General features: G+C 37.8%; 2 protein-coding genes across 9 annotated transcripts in view; one reads left to right on the top strand and one right to left on the bottom strand.

The window, feature by feature from the left end:
• The window catches only part of LOC146004429 (uncharacterized), a 182400-nt gene extending 167344 nt beyond the window's left edge, over positions 1-15056 (top strand). For both annotated transcript variants that reach the window (XM_083143285.1, XM_083143291.1), the window contains exons 4-6: positions 1012-1097; positions 2097-2169; positions 14636-15056. In XM_083143285.1, coding sequence (XP_082999411.1) covers positions 1012-1097; positions 2097-2169; positions 14636-14785 — 309 coding nt within the window. In that variant the 3' untranslated portion in view covers positions 14786-15056. The remainder of the gene's footprint in view (positions 1-1011; positions 1098-2096; positions 2170-14635) is intronic.
• Positions 1-22756, bottom strand: part of msi (RNA-binding protein musashi) — a 531937-nt gene that overhangs the window by 3222 nt on the left and 505959 nt on the right. For 4 of the 7 annotated variants that reach the window (XM_083143243.1, XM_083143252.1, XM_083143224.1 and 1 more), the window contains one exon: positions 667-895. In XM_083143243.1, the coding sequence (XP_082999369.1) occupies positions 667-895 (229 nt within the window). Of the gene's footprint in view, positions 1-666; positions 896-5121; positions 5250-12155; positions 12277-20390; positions 20481-22756 lie in introns of those variants that run through there. The other 3 variants (XM_083143278.1, XM_083143269.1, XM_083143260.1) reach the window with 3 other exon arrangements.

Raw genomic sequence — 22756 nt, 5'->3', positions numbered from 1 at the left:
ATGGATTTAGGATTTTTCATATAAGTACTCGGTTTATTCAGAACATGTTAATTATCACCTACTTCTTGAAGAATATGTTTTACATTTTGTGTGTTGATACAAAATTATTGAGAGAGAAAAAATACAAATCATATCATGTATGGGAAAAGTTGTTGCAATGATGTACTGTATTGCTAAACAATTCAAGATTCCTAACTGTAAAGCGTTTACAATCAATACTAATTATTTTGATGCACACTTTGGTTTAAATATTTTCTGACACAGGTAGTATAATCCACTTACAAAAATAAGTTCAATGTAACAGCTAATGTATCTAATTTGTAACAGAGACTATCAAACAAATTGCTTTAATGCTGACAAACTTGTGCAATATTACAAAGATATCTTACAAAGGAAGACCAGAAAGGTTAATAAATAAGATAATTGTTGCATGCTTTGATTCAATTTGTTAACTTCTTAGTTAACTTTGTGAATAAAATATTAAACAATTGACATATATCTAAACGTTCTTCACGGCATTATTACGACAAAAAGTAATTTTAGTAGCACCCTCAACATGTACTGTGAAGCAGGCAGAAAAACAATTGTAATTTTAAGTGAGAGAATGGAATTGTTCAACAATGTGTTTAAAAATCGACAGCATTTTTTTTTTCTATTGCCACTCACCTGTGTGACTGGATCTTTCATAACCAAGACATCTGTCACATTTCCGAACTGCCCGAAGTATTCCCTGAGCTTGTCAGCTGTCGTCTGCCAACTAAGTCCACCAACGAAGAGTTTGCCGGGAGCGGGGTCGTTGGGGGTTGATCGTCCGGAAGAGCCCGTCTGGCTGCCGTTCATCACCAACCCGTTGTGCGTTACTGCACTGGTCAATCCGTTTGCCTCCATGCCCAAACTGTGGGGAGAAAAATTCATTGTATAGTTTTTATGTACTTAGCACAGAGCATAGTTAAAAGACTACAACTGGTTAAAGCATTTTAAAAAAATATTTTTCCTGTTTTATCTTTACAGACAATCCCTCTGGCTGTCATTTTCCCCTTCGTCTCGGCTCTGATGGTAATCCGAACCTACGGCGCAATAAAGCAGCCCGATGTTCAGTAAGTTTCAATCATTCTTATACGTAAAAGTAGATCTTAGAAACTTGTCAATTTCCATCTGAAATACGAGTGAACAAAACTGACAGGGAAGTTTGCGTAAATAGGTAACTTTTTATTCTTGTGAAGTCGGCAGTGTTTAATACATAAAATATGTATTGCTTGATTACTGGTGGGAATACCGCTTGCCATTTCTCTGATAATTTTTTAGTTACAATGAGGTGAGGGTAAATCAAGTCAAAAACTGTACAATCAGCGGGGAAGCGAGCGTTATCAGTAATTTGGGGATCAACATGCTTTATTCTATCAATTTAAAGTATTAGGCCTGTGAGAATATTGGCGGAATAACTGACAGCTATGTGCATGAAATACGAGCAGCTAGTGAGTCATCAATGCGTCACTTTGTGTACGTTTACTGAAATTGGATGAAATTTGAAACATTACAACGTTTTTTTATTCGATGCAATACCAATACTGTTAAGTAGGACATGCTGACGGCTACATCTAACTTTACAAAGAATAACTACGCTTCAGAGATAAAATACACGATGACAACACAAGTTGCAATTTCTTGGGAGCGGGGATATTGGTTTATGCTATAATAAAAAGCAGCTTCAATATATACCAGGAACTAATAATAGATGAAAAATGTTCCAACTTTAGTCTGATTTCAGGTTGTGACGGTTTCCCACTTGCGAACCTTTTAAAAATATTTAAAATGTGTCAATTGAGAAACTGAAAACAGGATATCAAGAATTAACGTATTTAAGTTATCAATCGACTAACAAAATTTACATACAACTGATGTGTTTAGAAATTTAGCATTGAAAAGACATTAACACTCACCAGCAGGCCGAGTAACGTGAATCGTACTTTAGCACTGTTTATTTTATTTCTTCCCGAAATGTTTGATGATAGCAGTGGGCCGATAGCATCGCGCCACGTTATCACAAAGAACATGCGCTACTCACCCAGTCTCACTAGGCACAATTTCTCTTTCAGATGGAACCATAAGACGCCTGGGAAGCAACCGTGGGACAAAGTAGATGTGGTTAATCCTACACCAAAGTACAAGGTAAGTATCGACATGTGCACGAGAGTCCCGTGTTGTTCTCCAGCAGGAACTGGCGGTCGAGTCTGGCCGTGCCAGTCCCGGGGGGAGACTAGATCAATACCGAACTTCTACGTCAGACATCCCACCGCCTCTACCCCCATGCCCAGCCGCTGTAGTGCGCACTCCCATCCAGATGGAAAGAAGTGTCCTACGGGATTTGCCAGGAACACAGACACATGGCAGACACCACGTGCTTTTTAACCCACCCGGCCCTCTTTCCCAAGGTATCCCGTCGCGTTACCCAATTTCTCGTATCTCATTCTAGGGGATGGAGTCGCTCGCTCCCTCGACGGCCGTCGCTGATGAAGAACACTGGGGCTGTATGCAACCAGCTTCGCGGTGGGCTGTGATATTGTCCTGTCACAGCAGTACTGATCTTGTACTACTGCTGTATCGGGACATAACCATAGCTTTACTGCAACCAGCATCCTGGATCTGGGAATCGTATAACCATGGACAACCGAGGATAACGCATTTAATATCTAATGTAAATTTTAATTTATCTTTGAACAAATACTGTAATATTTTTTTAAAAGATCTGTTGTTTGTTTGTGCTAACAAAACCTACCGAGAATAAACACTAATACATATGAAACCTGGTAATAAAATTGTACACCAAAATGTGAACAAGAATAAGTAATTCCCAAATCCCAAAGTTTTCTCCCTTCAAATATTATTCTGACTTCTAAATTACCTTGAATAATAATGTAACGCGCCATAAATCCTAATTTTCTGTAAATTACTGATTTTTAACATCTAACTTGCTCAAAATAACTGTTCTTCATACACACGATGCATTCTATTCTATGTAGCAACAAATCTACGAAACAGTAATAAAAATTCATTCACGAGAGTGCAGTTGAAGAAAGTAAGATATATTTTCAGCCTTCAACAGTTTTGATATCGCCTTCAAAACACAATCTTTGCATTACATATTCAAGGAGAAGTTCTCGTATTAGGCACCCCAACACTTAAACAGCTAGCGGCATTGCGCTACTAAATTATATATTCCTGTTCAATTTACCATCATTCTTTCTTCTGTTGTTGATGTTTACTTAGAGCACAAATAAAAAAGAAAGGCAAGTATTTTATCGCATTGCAAACAACACTGAAATCGCATGGAAATGGTTTAATCATCAAATCTTCAATTCCCATGTTTCAATACGTACATCGGCCAACATTATCTGACATTCTTGAATAGGCATGAAAGTAAACTTGAAAAAATGTTAATTTGTTGGTGCCAATTCATTCTACCAAAGAGCTCACCATTTTTTAAAGCTTATATTTACAATAATGACGTATGTAATGCAAATGCACAATATTTTAATAATGTAATCAAGTGTTCGAATGTTGTGTTAAGTGCAAGGGGAATTTATAATAATGTAGTTTTAACTTGGGTACTAGAAGACTGTTTCGGTTACAAAATGTGATAAGTACACATACTAAAACTAAATATTTATGCATTAGTTTCTTCATATAGAAACACTCCGTAATGACACTAATCAGAGCCTATTTAAAAGTAACTGATTAAAAAAGTGGGAAATATTTTAAAATGCATTGTAAATGTTATTATACACACATTCACTACTACATCCATTGGACGGCGCTTCACTCTGATGTTCTTCAACTGATTATGTTCATTCACTATTCCTACAATGTATATTTATTATTTACACAAGGAGGGTCTATTTTTCAGTTCATGACTACGGTGCTGCAAAATGTTACTTGGGACTGTTCTGCTCTGTTCATGTAATATGACATAATCGGAACATCAGCAAATTTAAATACATTTTTTAGATAACATTCCAATGCACTTTGTTATAAATTGATTTTTACAAATGATATAACAAGTCACAAATTTGATCGCAGACACAATAAATAAAAGCATTTATCACTTGAAAAAAAAAAGCATCGAAGAACAAAAAATATTCGATTCGAATCAGGAAACTAGCGGAGTTGGCAGTGTAACCGCACAAAGGAAGCCAAACCCATTTCTTGTTCTCGCGTCAGGGAAGGCAACTACTTTACAATGCAATCAGGTCGGGAGGAATAATGGGGAATTTATTTGCTGCATCCCTTAAAGGACCGAAGACGGGGAATCTGCTGATTCGGGACTTTCGTTTGACTAAAGACTTCTCACCGAACACTGAACGAGAAAGATTTTGCATTCGCATACTAAACTAGCTTTAATTAAGTTCAGCGAAGCTCGAAGGTGATTGTAATCCGTAATCGTGGGTGAAGTTCCTTCACAGGCTTCCTCCTTAACTTGTCCAAGAAGCCTCAGCAGTGATGAAGCCGTACGTTGGCTGCTGGTGCAAATAATACCTTGAATCGGGAGTCTAATTTTGCCATAAACAATGGGTTTCAATAACACCGATATACCAATTTTATGAAAGCAAAAACACTAAATCATTACTCTGAAGTTAGACAGAAGAATGTTTTTGTGTGGTCAGGAGGATTTCAAAGATTCAATGGTATCCATCGGAACCCAAGTATTAACATGAAATAATTAATTATCTTTGCTGCATCTTTTAGATACATGGAAACTTAGTCCTTTGTTTCGAATCCAATGCATTTTACTACCGTGCGAGAATAACAAAATCTCTAACCATGTTTCATGTTTCCGATATCAACTACCGTTTTATCAGTTACTAACTTTTAGCCTACGTTCACAGAACACATACCTACATCATACTTTTCGTGATATAATCGCATACAGTATTCACACACAACTTATTTTTTTGCGTTCTTGATTTCTCACCCTCCCAATATAAATTTTCACTGCAAGCAAAGCACCGAAATTGAGATAAATATCATGCACAAAACTCACTTGTTTGTTACAATCAATAATGGCTGTTATTACATCTGGAAAATCAAAACTACAAATTCATATACAGAGCAATGAACACTTACCGAGAGTTTCGTGTGTATTTACTAACTTAAATAACTATACTATTAAGAAAATAAGAAGTCACACCAGAACACTAAAACTTTTGTTTGCAATGAAATCAAATAGCCAAACTTAAAATTAAATTAATCACAGGCTACTCACACGAATTTTCCAACCAGTATCATACACAGACTCTCGACCATAATTCGTCCACATTTAGTGGGATGAAATTCGAATTGCTTGCTATCTTAAATTATAAAGTGAGTTTACATAAGTTCACAACATTTACAAACGCAGGGGCTTCTCAGTAAAATCAATTATTTGTCGAATATTAGGATAAATCAGTACAATAATATGACCATATTTATTATTATTATTATTAGGCTATAGTGTATAATAAAATAAAACACTGACTTCTTGCAACAAAGAACTACCAAGACAAAAATAGCCTCTGAAACTGTATTTCATATCCGGATGGTATCCACTTCAACATTTAGGTTCACATAGAACTTACTTCAACAATGCGGACTTAATAATTATTCATGAAGTGCTTGTTTCATAATAGCCTACTATGATTTTATGATTCTGTCGTAAGAGAAGCTTAGCTTGTAAAAGAAAGGAATAAGCTCATAAATTTTGGACCATTGTAGATAATCTTCAAGGTATCTTAATAAATTTTGGCTTCTCTTTTGACTTAGATATTTCAGTACAAGCAGTAAAAAACAATGGCGCTGCGTTAACATAGATAGCTTACGAAATTTCTTTAGGATTAAAAAGGTTACATTTTTTCTCGTGAGTAGTATGCACAAGGCAGCTAAATTCGGTAGTCGAAATATGAAATATGGCTACAAAAGAAACTTCAATCATTGCGTGAGCTTTCTTCAGACATTCACATTTAAAAATCTATTCGCCTGCAAAGGCACATACATATCCATCACGCAAACCAATCAATTAAAATTGTGAAAGCTTTCACTGCAATGCGTTATGGCATGAAATTGGCCTTGTTTTGAAGTTACAGATCACACCGTGATGCAAAGAACCTCGTGACACACATCCTATTTTGAGTTCTAGGGCTACCTCTCGAAACATTTATATAACCCTATATTAAAGTGTGAAGAAGGAATGTGTTCAATAGTCATCAACTTTTCTTTTTACATAATTGTCGGATTTTTCATTGACAATAGGAATTTATGCTGAGTAACAAAATATAGCGGTTCTTAATAACTGGCAAGTATATATCAGACGTTCGTAATTACTCCTCAATAAAAACAGGACCAAGGATTACTGAAACTGGATCGGATAGCAATGTTGTTTAAGGTCTGAATATATTATATTCCCCAAATTTCGAAGCTAAGCACAAGCCAAATAGTGGCATCCAGTTCTGGGCCACTTAGAACTATACGGTGTCCCCAACCACAAAAACCTTCAACTACATACGCTTCTAGCTGTACAACGACAGAACTTTAGCTTGGGCAACTATATAATGAAGGGATTCATGATTTTGGTTGTTTTCATTTGGGTTATTTAGCGTCGGTTTTCTGCCATTTTTGGCTAATCGCAACGGTGAGGATGATTGAAGGTATGACACTGATGAAGGGACACTCACATAGAACACCTATACACAGGCCGGATTCGAATCTGGGCCTCTGCAGTCGTAGTGCGCATTGCTAACCACTCCGGCACGGAGGTCGGGTCAAGAGATTCATGAAATTTGATATTTCTTAGCTTCACTAGAATCGACATGCATTTATTTTGGCCACCACCTGATAGAAAGAGACAGTATCATGTATGGAATTTCATACGAGGACGAATAAGCGAAGGCCAGGTTGGACTATGTAGTCTTTATCAATAATAGTCTAATTTATTTCCAGCAAATATTTAAGAAACTACATAATGTGCAGAAGTTCCTGGAACGGATGATAGATAATTAGCAAAGACCTCACGGTAAACTAATTGGTAGCGAGTAATGAGAAAGTAAAGTTGTTTCCAGAAGCCAATTAGTAGCTGAACCCCGTTTTATAGGTCTGCGAACTTTTAGGTGGCAATATTTTCGTTGGCCTTCGTACAGTAAACCCCAGAAGCAGATATTCGCCTCTTTTCATCAACTTTCGACACGTTAACGTCGCTCCAGACGAACAAACCCAATATCAGCAACGTAATTCAATCGGCTCAACTAATCGTAACAACGACACATTTCGAAACTTCTCTTGGAGCAGGAATTTCGACGGTGACGATGGTTCAGTTGCCATGGCAACTTCTAACCCTCGGACAAGCCGATTACCTACGAAGGCTGAGATCACATTTAGCGAGATGAAACAATTTCCAGTTCGAAAAGAACACTGAAAATAGCTGTTGTACACTGAATATCTCCCTACCTCTCTCTCGCACGTGTCAACACAGAAAGTGAAATTACAAATAAATGTTAATATTTACTTGCAAGCATATTGAAAATTATAACCAAATTATGGCTGGGCACAATGTATTGAATTCTATCCTTTACTGTTAACACAAGGGGCTTCACAACGCAGCAAGTTGTTACAAGAATACACTCAATGCCATGATGCATAGGCTTTTTGAACAGTGGTTGGATCAAATTAATGAAGCCTGCATTTCTACATTACCATTGTATGAATATCTACAACCTTTTTGGTGTTGTTGGTTACGAGTTACTTACTTCATGCCAGGTGATTTCTGCCAATGATTTGATCACTATTATGGTGCCAGTACAAAGGATGACAGTTCCACAATATTCAAAGTTTCAGAGTTAAGAGTTTAATTCAATAACCATTAATACTCGTAACAATACAATTATAAAATGGGAGTTTAATTACAAATTCATTCAGTTTCTTTAGTGATAACAACTTGTAAATTATGTTCTAAAATTGACGAGGAGGGAGGAATTATTGGAGGAAGCAGGTCAAACCTCAAAGCACATATCAAATAAATATAAACCAGAGAATCCATAGTACTAATTGGTGAATGTCACTGCATTTACTGATAAGCTTTTTCGGATGACAAATCGATATCCCAGTTCTAGAAAAATAGAGGTCTGGACCAAGTTGAAAAAGTTGCATTGTATAGATCCTTTAACCACTATTGCCTATTTGTGCAGTATTGAGAATTGCTTTCTTTCAGATTACTGGCTACAATTCATTCTAAATGTGACCGCAAATTTGACAAATAATCAAACCAATAAAAAGCATAAGTAACTTTTTTACCATAAAGTATTAGAAATCACTACGAAAATTAAAGAGGGTCGCGGCGGTCCAGTTGGTAGAGCACCTGACTGCCATGCAGAAGACCGTGATTCAATTTGAATTTTCAGAAAATGTTCCTCCGTAAAGCAGCTCTGAGGTTCACTCAGTCTTCAATAAATGGGGTCAAAGACAAGCCGGCCATGGCCCTGTCTTAACACACACTGTGCTAAAGAGTAATCCCCATATTTGGTACCATACGGGGAAAAGTTGGAACTATTGCTACAGTTTCGTGCTGAAGAATCACGAATCAAAACAAATAAATTTTTAACATATATATCTTATACTGTCTTTGTGTTCATACTAGTGTATTTTATGGCGATACAACGGCACAGCTAACTTTTCTGATCATTACAAGTTCATATCCATAACTACTGAAGAGGGTTGAGGTCCATTTTCAATCTACAGTTTTTCGAATTTCAGACACAAATATATACAAATTGTATATACGAGCCTATCAACTTGGACCCCTTAAAATAAACTCGTAGTTTTAATTTGCATGACTTACATTATGACTGAAAGCAGTAGTTGCGAGTGCTAGGGTCAAATGTACTTCAAGGATACATTGAACTAACGCGAAACAATTGTGATGAACAGACAATGCACTCCCATTAACCCGCATTACTAGGAACACCTCTTGAACTATGTAATTACGGGGCACGCGATCCTTGGTCTTGTCAAAAATTGCTACGGTTCAAAGGTAAGCCCATTGTGACACGGTATTTGTATTTTTGTCATTTCACGTCGCTTTTTGCCTCTTTCAGCTATTCATTCAGCGACACACGCTGTTAGAATTAACAATTCAAAAAAAGAACGTTATGGATACAGATACAGAAGTTCCCGTATTGTTCTCGGGAGAAGGAATAACATTCTAACTGAATGCCAATACATTGTTGTGGGTTCAGCAAAATTACCTTAATAAATCGTCTTTCTACATTTTTAAACAAAATTATTTTTCAATTGACCTTGTTCGTAGGGCTTTCAAAAACTCTAGCCTAAAACTAAAAAACTAAAGTTTTCTTGAAAATGTATCCATCAATTATTAATTATACTGAAAGTAGCTTCCCTGACTATGACCTCCACACTGTACTTACTGGCAAAAAAAAGGATAATTTTCAGATACAAAACTTGAATATGATATGCAAACTGGAAAGAAAAAAATGATCATCATATCATAAGAGAGGATTCCCCATGCGCTATTTTTGACGCTCTCCGCCAAAGAAATATGTCTTTCAAACTTTCGAAATGTACAATTATTTAGCAAAACTGTGGCGAATTCTTATGCAACAGCTGATTTACAATGAATAGCTTCGGTTCAGTTAGAATGGGTCTGAATTCTAGCTCACAGAAACCGACAAAGAACACACTCCACTTGCAAACGAAGAAAAAAATAAAGTTCTAAAAATAGTTGCTACAAATTTAGAGAAATAAACCAGGCACTAAACTCACGATGGACGCAAGGAGGTAACGACAGGTCCATCATATGTACACACAAATTGTGTTATGAATCTTTCTAGGACAAGAAATACTCGTATGTGCTCAACGCTGGGAAGATCTGACTTTCACGTTCAAGCTTTAATTAGGCTTAATTTTATTTGTGTTCAATACCTGGCCACTTATCTGAAACCAATTCTCACTCTTTATGTCTCATGATAAAATTAACTAGGAAAATGTAGCAAATAATTTATTAAAGCAACCAGTATACAATCGATGTTGCAGATTTGGGGACTTTAAATCGATTGATTTGCTTTATTTTACTTCGCTTTTTGTGCCACTTTTGGCTAATTTGCGAAGATAGGGATGAGTGATGATGATGAAATTGATGAATGGACACTCACAAACATCCATCCCCAGGCCGGGATTCGAACCCAGGACCCCTGGCACCGTAGCGCAATGTGCTAACCACTCCGCCACGGGGGCCGGGGACTCTAAATTAAATTGTGAATAGTGTAGTATTAGCGCCTTGCCTATGCGAGTGGTAGTGTAACCGAAAATCGTTTTACGCTTATAATAATGTACTAGTTACAATTAGATTAATGCAAGTTAACAACGATACTCAACAATGTACCGACATCTTCGATATTAATCTGCACGAATAATTGCTTTTAGTATCTGCCTTCAAAACCTAGCTCATCTTCTTGCTCATTTATATATTGAGTTTCACGAAATTTTAATTTCGCCACAAAAGCTGTAACATTACTCTCCTGAAAATCGCTCGTGGTTTTCCGAGGAAGTAAGAAAAATATTGACACACCTGTCCTCATAAATGCACGATTAGCAGATCACATCCAAAACAGAAGAAATCAGCAAGGTATCCAGCTTTCTTGTACAAAACAATTTCTAGACTTTTTTTTTTATCAAGTTGCATCCTTACATATATATGTTTCAGTGAATTGCATTCGTTAGTATTCAAGAGAACTGTCCTATGAACCTGTTATTGAAATTATATTTCTACTAATGGCTGCCTTTACCAAAATTTCGTTTACAAACTTCTTCGTTTTCTCAATATAATTTATAAAGATGCTTTACAATAAAAGTTATTATAAACGTGATATCGTTCTGTTCTGCCAATGTAAGACCAACAACAGTTAAAGTACATTGTCACTATAGTGTTCGTGATCACTAGCATTGCCACTGGATCCCAACATAAGAATTTAACGATCCATATCGATTCAGCATTATTTAAATTTATAGTTAGGTTACGTGATTTTCTTTGGGATCAATTATAGCATAGTATTTTCGAAATGTAGTACACATAATACTTTAAAAATATTAAAATACTTGCATACAAACAACTATTTTTCTTTCTCAAAATCAGTTGATATGTTTAATATTTACGTTAGTTTCTGTGTAATCAATGATTTAAAGAAAAAAAATATTTAATAGTGAACTCACGACAGATTACTCATTTTTCTACCTGCTGTCGAGATTATTTATTCTTACAACTATTGCATGAAATGAAATCCTTAAAAAATATATTTGGCACCACAATGCAGGACTAACCCTATTTTACTGCTAAAGAACTACTAACTAAAAAATCTACCAGCAATTATACCGACGACTAGAGTTAAAAAAAACAATGGCGCTGTCTATACAAATTAACATTCGTTAGGTGGGGCACGAACTGTTTTATTCTCTAGAACCTACAAATTACCATCCTACTTAACAAGAAATCGGACTAGGCCTAACTATACATGTTAAATCGCCACAAATCCAACAGCCACAATATGTAACACTTAGTTAATTGGCATAGCAAGGGTTTCGTGAAAAAATCATCTTGAAGAACTAGTACATGAAACCATACTTGATCAATAAATAGGAGCACAATAGACTACTCAACTCCAACGCTTGCCTATGTCTACCAGTGTCATTCAGTATCAGCAGTATTTACAGAATATGTATATTATTTTTTTTAACATAATACTTCCTATGTCAAACTTCTTGATTCCTAATAACATGCATTCCACATACGTATACTGGACAAAAGTATATAAAAAGGCCCCAGATACAAATATATATATATATACAAAAGTACAGGCTTGAATAATACAGGTGATGAGAATCAACAACCACATGAGAGTCTGGGAGACAAGACTTCATCCATCAAGACGAAGGTGTTACTGATGGAGTGGAAGTTCAGTACAAATTAATTAACTATTTACGGAAAAAGGTGCATACTCTGCTCTGGCTACGTACTGGAAGGGATATGTTAAGAACAACAACAACAACATTAGGTCTGTCTGTCCTTCACTACTACGTCAACAGCTACTCGGGAAGGACGCAACAGTCTGGACTGATTTTACCTGGAGTTCGGGGGCCAACCAGGCTCCACCGAGACTGCTCGTAATCCTCGGCTCCATCTTCGAAATTAATTTTCCGGGAGACGCCCAGGAATTGGTCGCCGTCGTCGCAGCCCACGATGAACTAATGAAAGGCAAAGGTTGCACTTGAAATGAATTATTTTTCGGTCATCGACCACCATACAACATTTTTTTGACTTTTTTCATTTTTGTTAGAGACCAAAAACTACATTACACAACCAGGCTAGAGAGACAGGATAGATACTAGAACAAAGAGAATCTACAGTAAATACGCAGGAACATCCGTGTATCGAAAAAGACAAGACGTGCTTCCTAAGAAAGAGCAAAAAAGCCACAAGTGCATCGACTTAATCCTCCTTTTGCAGAGGAAGGTATACAATTCTCGTTTAGGTCCTAAGACATGATTCGACGCCTTTCATGCACCCATATATATATATATATATATACTGAAATTCAATCGTAAGGTTCCCAAAGCGTGTTTGATATCTGCAAGACAAATACAAGGCACTAAAAATCCCTGAAGCTTAATAATAGCGAATCAAGCACAGGGTAAGTGCACTTATCAAAGCCCAAGCGACAACGTCTCTATTTTCATTACGCATTTCGAATATACAGGCCTACACATGGTACATAACTTACATAAAAAAATATAATATAAAACAAGAACAGAGAGTCTTACACCTGCCAAGGAACGACACTTTATTTTAATAATTAAGAAAGAATGGGAGAAAATGATTAATAAATGCACTGCTCCTACTTGTACGTACATAGAAGGTGTGAGACTTTCTGCACGCTAACAGTTGTTAACAAATTCATATTGACACATTAAGAATATTCAATACACATCAAAATCAATAAATCAAGATTATTAAGTTGTTTCTCAAAAAGTTTTGATAATACACTGTTCATTGTTGACAAATAACTACAAGTAGATACGATGATTACAATAATAATATTTAAGTGTTCATTTGTTAGTAGGCTATTTCCAAAATTGTCATGCTGCAAGCTAAGATCAGTGTTTCCTATACTTTACTAACTAACTAAGCTACAGTTGGCTTCATTAACTGCTTTAGCAAGTTCACAAAAATAGTTCTACACTATTACTTTACAAGAAAATGAACGTCGCGATAAAATCTCCTATGAAAGCGTACAGTTTCACAAGGCCTGAGCTTATGATAACTGCTAAGTTACTTCTTGCATGTCTCAGTGAAACCGGCACCTTTCGAAAAGTATATACGGTAATTTTTAGCACGACTTTTCTGCGTTCTCAAAGGTTGACTAAAATATCTATTGGTAAGACACATTATAAGAAAGCCGACAGAGAATTTTATCAGTAATGCCTCGGACAAGTGAGAATAATCATGCTCCCAACCTCAATCTTACAGAAACGTAATCATATCACACATGGATTGACTTGGAACGGATATCATGAACAGCTCGCCTTAATGAATGGGAATAATTTTAAAGAAGCGCATGCTGACTCGGCACCCTTGCAACATTTTGCTGATTACCTCTTGGAGTAAGCTTCAGAAAGGTGGTAGCAGGAAACAGAGCTCTGCAAAAGTTTCCCCGGCAGGGATATCAGGATGCACGGGAACAAAAGACCCACGCTGCTCGACAGCTGGCCACTTTCCTCTTTCAAGCTCCGTAGGAAGGGTCCCCCCCATTCAGCGTCTAGTCAAAGAAACGCGATCCCAGCCACACGTGAGGAAGAGCAAAATCCAGCTATACGCCATTGCGTTTTGAATTTCTGCCGGTTCCCGAAAGCTCCCATTCATACACCAGGGAAACGAGACAAATAGGAAAACTGCTCTGGTCAGTTCAACGTGTACCTGAGAAATACGTAGAATGGCTTCGCAGATACTTTTATTTGAAGCTTACCTTCACAAACGCCAGTATAAAAATAGTAGTCTTGGCATTATTAATCGTTCGCATTGTTCTATTGTACTGCTGAGGTGTGGTATAATTAGGTTTTTTCCCCCGCCTATCTCCAATCTCTAGTCTTGGGATTAGTTAATATTCTACAACCGACTCAGGTGCAAAGTTTACTGGAAATCTTTGAATAAATTTTCGTTTTATCCAACAATGAATACCAGTCACCACTAAAATTTAATTATTTGATATAACCGACACAAGCACAAACTTTCACAAGTACAATTTACACAACTACTTTGTGCAAGTTCTTCTGAGTACTGATAAGGTGTGTGTGTGTTTGTAATTGGGTATCAACAGTCGAGACATAGGATGGACTTGAGAATGTGCTACTTGCACGGCGATTTAAATTCACTCGAATAAGGTTCATACTGCAGAGCCACAGATGCATGCTAAATTAAGTACATGTGATACATCTTTGTACATTCCAAGAAAGTAGGAATATGGTGAACTGTATAATGTGTTGGGGACTTTGCTCACTAATATTACTGAGAACAGTCTCACGAAACCTTCTTTACTTCTCGTTTCAGTACCTGACGTACAATCAAACGTACAAACCCCTGCCTGAACTGGATCAGATCATGAAGGAGATGAGGGAGGAGGAGGATCGACGGGCCAGGGAACCGGATAACGTAGCGCCGCCAACTCCCGAGCCGCCCAAGGGCAAGGGGAAGAAGTGAGCTAGCTCCCTTCCCCCTTCTAACCCCCTGGAAGTTTCAATTCGCATCTTTTCATGTAGTTATGGGCTCAACAGACAGTGTGGCTTTCCTTTTAGATTCTTCGCTTCAGCTGAAAACTTATGTTACAAGTGCTTTTTGATTTCAGTTTAAGAGACGTTCGGATTATTCGATTTAAAAAGAAGCTTTGTTGATTCTGTATGAAAATAAATTTTCATGTATTTTACTTCTGCATATGCTAAATCAGTTGTTCCAAAATAAAGCAAAGAAAATAGTTTGTGTGTTGGGTTATTTATACCTGTAAGTACAAAATTTCATTACCGTCTGGCATGTTCACAGAGAAAACTTTGAATTTGCAATAATCGTATTTCGGTATTTGTTACTGAAACAAAACTATGCCTATTATTTACTTGGTAAAGACTGAAAAATGTATTTATAACTATTTAAAATTACAATATGTCCGCGTTCTTCTGACGATTTTCATTCGAAACAACACACTAAGAAAATGTGAAAAATGTTCATAATTTTCTCACCCCCATTACAGCTTTATTGTAAATTGTATGAGTCAAATCTATAATTAAGCATCATTATGCCATTCGCTTGAAGATTACGAAGCTCTACATAAAATACACGGCAAGTAAATGCAATAATAATAATAATACATTAATGCTGAAGGTACGTTTTAGAATTTTCGCCTGCTAGCTAGGAACAGTGTTTGAGATAGCTGTTGTACAGTCACGGACTCGTCTGGGTTACAGCGTGCGCATTGAAAAGTTAATGGTATAATTACAACCCAGAAGTGCTCGTGAGTGTACATGCTATTTAAATCTTGATGTAAGAAATGTTTCTAAATCGACATAATGCACATATAGGCTAATCGGAAGGTTGACCTATAAGGCTGCGATGTGTCTCCACCGGGTATCGACCCCGGGAACTTCTGATAGGCGAGAGCTTTACTAAATCTTGATGTAAGGGAGCGACAAAAACTCAAGTGCCAGTCTGTTCTTTTCGAATAAACAAATTATACTGGCACGTTTTACTTCCCGATTTCAAGGCTCGCAGACAGTTTTCAGAAATCAAGGTCGATAACAAATCCAGTAGCACACGATCAATAATAAATTGAATGCCTTTCGACTTTATTTACTGATTGGTTTATTTATTGAGGTTGTTCACTATCGCGTGCTACCGCCGCTAACAAAGACGCGGTAATTGCAAGGAAACAGTCACGGAAGTGGAGAAAGCGTCTGAGGTTTTCTCTATTACGAGAAATTTGGCATGGCTCAAGTGGCCCGGGGGGGGGGGTGAATATAGATTAAAGCTTTTCAGCCTTCGCAACCATAACTTTTTAAACGTGATAACTTCATTAGTAACTGTAAACTGCTTATGAGAACCACGGTCATTTTCTTGGGCTATAACAAGGCCAATAAGCTAGAGACAGACAACACCATTCCTCAACGACGAATGTAATACAGAAAGTCCGAGGTTGCAACACTGAGGCCATATTCTACCTTTGATACTTTGTATCAAAACAGGTTTCCACATTTCTTCATGAAGGGGTAGCAGTTCGATGGGAGGGGGCTTGGGTATAGCGCCAGCTTGTGTAATCCTTCCAGGAAAACCCAACTCACCCGTTCGTTTGGAAGAGGGGGCAACGCTACAAGCATATCACATCCACATTGCCAAAAAAAAAACATATGTTGATATAAATAAAGGGCATGCCACTCTGCGTAGTATAAATACGTACTTGCATATTGCCTAGCTGTTCATTAACTCCCCGATTTGCCAAATACCACAAACAGTCGTTCGGTAATTACTTATTCGCCTGCTCGCACCTTGGAAATAGGGGAGGTTGCCAGATATAATTCCTGCACAGCCTTTGGACGTGACGAACATAACGCAATGTTGGACTTGCAATATATATTGGCCTATTCATATTGTTAAACGGAACTGCAACAATTCCTATATTCAAATACATTCTGCAATTCCCATAACATATAACAGATTACTACTACGTATATGCGTGCTATCAGTTCCAAAGAGAATGTCCACAGACAAACTAACCGAGACAGGATACATCGTTATTCAAGGGATCAGGTGTCAAACTCGGAGCCCCTATTTACAGTTCTTCAGAGTTTATTTCAAGTCCACTTTATGGTCAGATGGTCTACAGGGGACTGAACCTACAGTTTAAAAATGGGATCAGAGCTAATGCGCAACGTATTTTTACCGGCAATCGAACCTTGGACCCCCAGTGGCAGTGACCACGAAGTCATAGTCCTACATTCGAATCCTGGATAAGGTATCACAGTTTCATATGTGTGTTTATCCATTTCATAATTCTTTGCCATCGCCACGATTGACCTAAATCTGACTATCCAGTTTCATAAGACGATTACAAGCACGATTTGTGTATTTAGGAAAATAAGCTGAACTGAGCTAGAACAGGAATATATGGAAATTGTGTCAACACTCGCATCAAGCCTCAAATGCAAGATCTGATGAGAAAATATCACATTTCCCCTGGATCTGTACATGGTCCCGGGTCTACATACAAGCAATTTTTTCATCTGCCGATATAAGTGATGAACATGGAGGAAATGCTTTTAAAAAAAAGTACAAATTCGACCAAAATGGACAATGACTGGAAATGTGTTAATGTGGCAACATGGCGAGGACAGTGATTCCCTTCCCCCGTTCGCCCACAGCCCTCCATTTCTTTGTCCTTGGGAAGGAAGAAGATCAGAGTAGATAGACGCCGACTGCCGTTTGCACAGCGTGCTTGGCGCCCGCGCCTTTCTTTCCTTGTGGACACAAAAGTGCTCACTCAGGTTCTCCGTACCAAAATAGGAATGGTATTCTTGTTTGGTAGTGAAAAAGCGTGAGATCTGTTCGGAATCTGTGAACCAGAAAAGTCTGCAAAAAGTATTTCATTCTCTTCGGTAGTCTGGTGCCGAGTAGTGCATGACATTCCACAAGGAAAACACTGTACTTCACCCAATTTTATTTCCGGTAACAAAGCTTGAGTTGGTCCAACGAAGAAAATATATCTCTGGCTATTGTATCCACGGTCGTCCAGGTTTTTATTTCTAAAGCGGCACTGTTCTTGAATTTGAAATCCTGGCACGACGAAACTTTAATTATGATTTGATTTTTGTTACTTCACGTCGCCTTTCTTCCACTTTTGGATAATTGTGACGATAAGGATATGAAGTCGACGAAGGAAGAACACACACATGCTCAATCTGAAACCTCTGTAGTTCTGAGTCTCTTCACTACGAGGTTTAGGTATTTGTTGCTTACCGAAATAAATTTTCAGCACAATGTATTGTCATTGATATAAAATTGGATGTCTCGCATCAAATTCACTTGTCAGGCTAAGTGGTCTTCTCATGTGCCTCTTTGAGAACACGCATGTTACGGTTTTGTACTGTCAAATCTGTCCAAAAGAAAATGTAGAAAATTGTGAATGAGCATTTGCAATGAATAGAAATGACACACAAACGGAATTTAACACCTTACGTAACACGTTCTATTGTGGTATGTTCTATATTGAATAAAATTAAATACAGAACTACTTAACAGTAGCCATCAGTGCTCAAATCAGAAATTGCGTGTGTGTGTGTGTGGGTGGGGGGGGGAGGGGGTGAGATACCTTGCAATTCGAGCATTGGTGGTAATGAATCATGAGCACACAAACAACAACTTCCTGAGGGCATGTAAAATACTCCCACAACGTTTGCAAAGACTGACAGCCACGCCACCACAATAATTTACAACGAAACGCCAATGTGAAAACTGAAGACGCAAAAGGAACGGCAGAGAGGGAAAAACGACAAAGTACATCCTGTTTTACAGGTTTACATTCGGTGTCCCAACAAAACGCGATTCTGATCTTCCAGTTCGGGGATTAACGCCAGCTCCCGGTAACAAAGCCACACACCTATACACGGATATTTATGTCAGAGGCAAAAGAAAACAAAATTAAAACTAGCATTGCGCTTGGGAGGGGACATAAAGCAGAATAATGGCATCGCTATGGTAACAGCGCCGTTGACGTCACGGGTTTGGCGTAATCGATAAGCAAAATACATAACTCCAAAAGTTGCAAGCGGGTATCAGATCTTGCGTTTATCGTTTTATATTATTCTTACGCGAGCGTTAACTGGCGCAACCAGAGAGACGGGACAAAATAGTTGAAAAGTACCGAGGCGTACGTCAGCAAATTTATACTGACAGACTGGAATTTATTTGGCACTTTATTCGCTTAATCGCACGTTTCAAATGTAGCAAAACGCCAAGCATTCGAACTAAATATCTTTCATAGAATTTAAACAGTGCTGTGCAAAATATAAACGGACCTGAAAAGTTGTTTGAATCTGAATGATATACACCTAACAGGTAGTTGGTATACATTTTTGGGGAGGTCTATTGCCAGTTCGCGTTTCATGCAAAACACTGGCAATTAATTATTTTAATTGTATGCAAAATACATATCGCCGTTTGTCGCACCTAGCACAGCATTTCAGAACAGTCGTGAATCGGCAAACATTCCTATATATACTGATGGAACGTTACGTACTTCTATGCTTGTTGGCTAAAAACAAACATCACAAAATAAAATATTCGTTATGCATCCTCGTCATTACTCGGGTCAATGTGATATTTTCATCCCACTGTTTAGTCTGGCGAAAGAAATATAAGCAGCAGTAAATAAAGTTAGGTGTAAGTAGATGTAGATGCTTATGGCATCATGCATTTCTTCGTAAATAATTGTAATCCAATATAGACGTGTGCATTGTTCATTCCGACGATGATTATTGCGAGCATCACCTTATTGAATCACATCAGATATCATAAGCTCGGTTTTCCAACTGTGCATTGAACTATACAAGCTTCAAATATGGTAATCTCGCTCAGAAATCTGAATGTGGAAGTCACACACAATGCTTTGTTCTTCTTCCAAAGTTCCTGGGTGGTCTTTGTGATTGTTCCTTCTTTAATCTAATGTAATCATCCCTTATCCTCGTCGTTGCGATTAGTCAAAAGTGGCAGAAAAGCGACGCTAAATAGCGAAAGTACAAAGAGCTTTCATTACACAAAGGAAGAGCTCGTAACATCACCATCACGTTTCTCTTACAAAGAACACAAACGTTCTTAAAATTATGTATTGGACGGTCCTACCACGATTCAAATAAGAAAATTACTCGGGCAATTCTACAAATCGATTGAGACACAAAGCAATTATTTCATCTATAACCTACGCCAAATATCTTCGGCATTGTTCTTAATATGTGCACATACGTTAAAGAACAATTAAAGCACATGTATAATTAGAACTAATACAGAGAGGGCAACAATTCTCACTGTTTATTAACTCTTGTATAAGGCCTATAATGTAACAAACACATCATCCCTATGTGCTTCCTTCTGACACTTAGTTTCGTTGTGCTACTGTTAACTATATGTAGTTATGACAATTGCAATTTACCAAATAGAAAAAAAAACAACTTTAGACACCAGAACTACATTAAAGCATGCGGAAACACAAGCATTAATTACGCTGCACAATTATACAGGAAAATTGCACGGAGATGGCATGCTAACTCACCCTAACGCAGACTGTGACGGAGGGGGAAAACACGCTATCGATCAGTAAAACTCGGGAAGTGCGTTTCTTCTTTGTTCTCTTAGTTCCAAATCTTGAACGCTTTCGTCATACAAGCAAGCGCAACTTGTTCTTAATATTCACTCGCACACAAATTCACGACACACGTACACTTCACATACTCGACGCGTTGACACTAAAACGTCCCTCACGCACGAAGCAAGCAATTCGAACACATTCGCTTTTGTCTCCTACTTTTCTTGAACGCTACGACAAACCAATGGCGAACTCGCACGAGAAGAAAGGAACGGGACAGCACGTCCCGAGGGTAGGTTTGTTGTTCACCACCCCGTGGTTTGAAGGGGATGGAATTTTACTGCCACTAAAATTTCGCGATTCCCGTTGCGTACTGCTTCTGGTGCTTATTTTTCTATCACGATCATTTCAAACCACTTCCGGCACTGGACGTTCGTTTCGAAACCTTGACTGGAATCCAGATTACGTAAATACCAGCCACGAGAGCACAAATCAGCTTCCGAGAACATGTGGGAATTGTTCAAAGCTCGACTACGTGGGGTGGGTCAGGTCTACTCACGTTGGGAGAGAATTTGGCTCCCGTGAAATCTTTACCCTCCGAGCGGTTCTCGCCCCCTCATTGGATGCACCGAGGACGCACTAGGCAAGCGCTGCAGGGTTGCCAACCTATAATCCGAAAAATTTAAACGTATAAATATTTCTGACATACAGGCTCCGATCAACTGCCCCTCTCCTTATATTATGATAGCATGGTATCAATGTACGACAAAACTGTTCACTTTAACTGAAACCTTCTTCAAAAGATAAATGTCAATTATTGTGAAAGTTTGAACAAAAACGTACGACTTTATATCACCGATAAAAGTTCATCTGCTGGCAACACCGCATGGACTGAAAGCCCCTCTTGTATTTGGTTTCAACAAAGACGCGAGGGGAACTAAACAATAAATATAATGAAAAGGGCAAGAAAGAAATGCCCGAGTCGCACAGTCCCAAATCTCTGGATATGTCCTTCCTGAACATTCATTGGGACTTGTAACATTCTTGAAAACGTGATGAAGTTGAAGCACAGATAAGTTCGTGTTGGTGTACACACACACACAAAGCCAGGTAAGTATTTATTAATGCTGCCCAGTGACGGCGCCAGAAAAGTGACTGGGGGCGGAAGGGGGGCGACAAATATTGTTGGGCAGTCACATTAAAACGCCCTAAAACAATATATATATATATATATATATATATATATATATATATATATATACACACACACACAATACATATATAATAATAATAATTATGGTGTTTGTGATTGTCCTTTATTCACAGTGGACGTTTACTGCCTAAATAAATTCTTGATTACGAGTTTATCTCCCTATGATTCGCTTTATAAAGGCATTAATTATTTTTGTATTCGTAGGAACTGCCACAAGTTGCGTTGTTTCTAATGGCCTATTTCAGCATTGAAAGACATTTATAATTTTATAATTCATCGTCTTTCTTGAGATGAAACTACTGATAAATATTTAAGTTATAAGATAGGTAATAATATAAATGACGAAATTTTTTTTGAAGAGTTTAATTTTCTTGCAAAATAAACATAACGTTGGAAGAAACTAATCTTAGTATTAAAACAACGAAAGCCACTTAGTGAAATGCAATTCTCCTGTAGGAGAATTCTGATGTATGTGCTTTGGAGAACACATTGCCTACCTTCGGTACGTCCAGGACTTGACATTTCTTCTCAATAGCAAGGATAGCCAAATGAGGCAGCTGGCATCCGACATCCTGTTTCGAGCAAAGCATTTCAAAGGTTTCAAACACAAAAAGGTTCTTTCACACGCTCCATTGGAGAGAATACAACTAGAGTGCAAGCCTTGTAAAATGCCAATTTATACTTTCCTAGGATTTCGAAGAAATCTAAATCCATTAAGTGGAGTACTTTCGTTCCATCTTCGTAACGCTGAAGAGTTTTGGGCAAAATATGCGCTTCATCTTTCAGGGAAATGTTATCACAGGAATAAAAATTTCAAAAGGGTTCCAGTTATCTCATAATTCAAGAAATATTCTGACCCTGGTGCATTTCTCACTCTACCACTCCAAGGTATGTTTGTGCTACACAATTACATGCACCTATGGAGTTCTTGGGGAAGAAGTTCTTCGATTTTGATATGTACGAGAAAAAGCGAACCTGCTTCTAATGATTGAATAGTGGCAAATCCTAAAAAACGTTATTTTACCTGCCCGCGATACAAATATCTTTCTTGTTCCTATATCGCAATGTATTTTGTTTCATCTGACATGAGTGCGAATACTTTCGCCTCTTCCACTTCCTG

Source organism: Lepisma saccharinum, chromosome 1 (genome assembly GCF_977018435.1).
Source record: "Lepisma saccharinum chromosome 1, izLepSacc3.1, whole genome shotgun sequence".
Taxonomy (NCBI): Eukaryota; Metazoa; Arthropoda; class Insecta; order Zygentoma; family Lepismatidae; genus Lepisma; species Lepisma saccharinum.
This window is presented reverse-complemented; position numbering and strand designations above follow the sequence as displayed.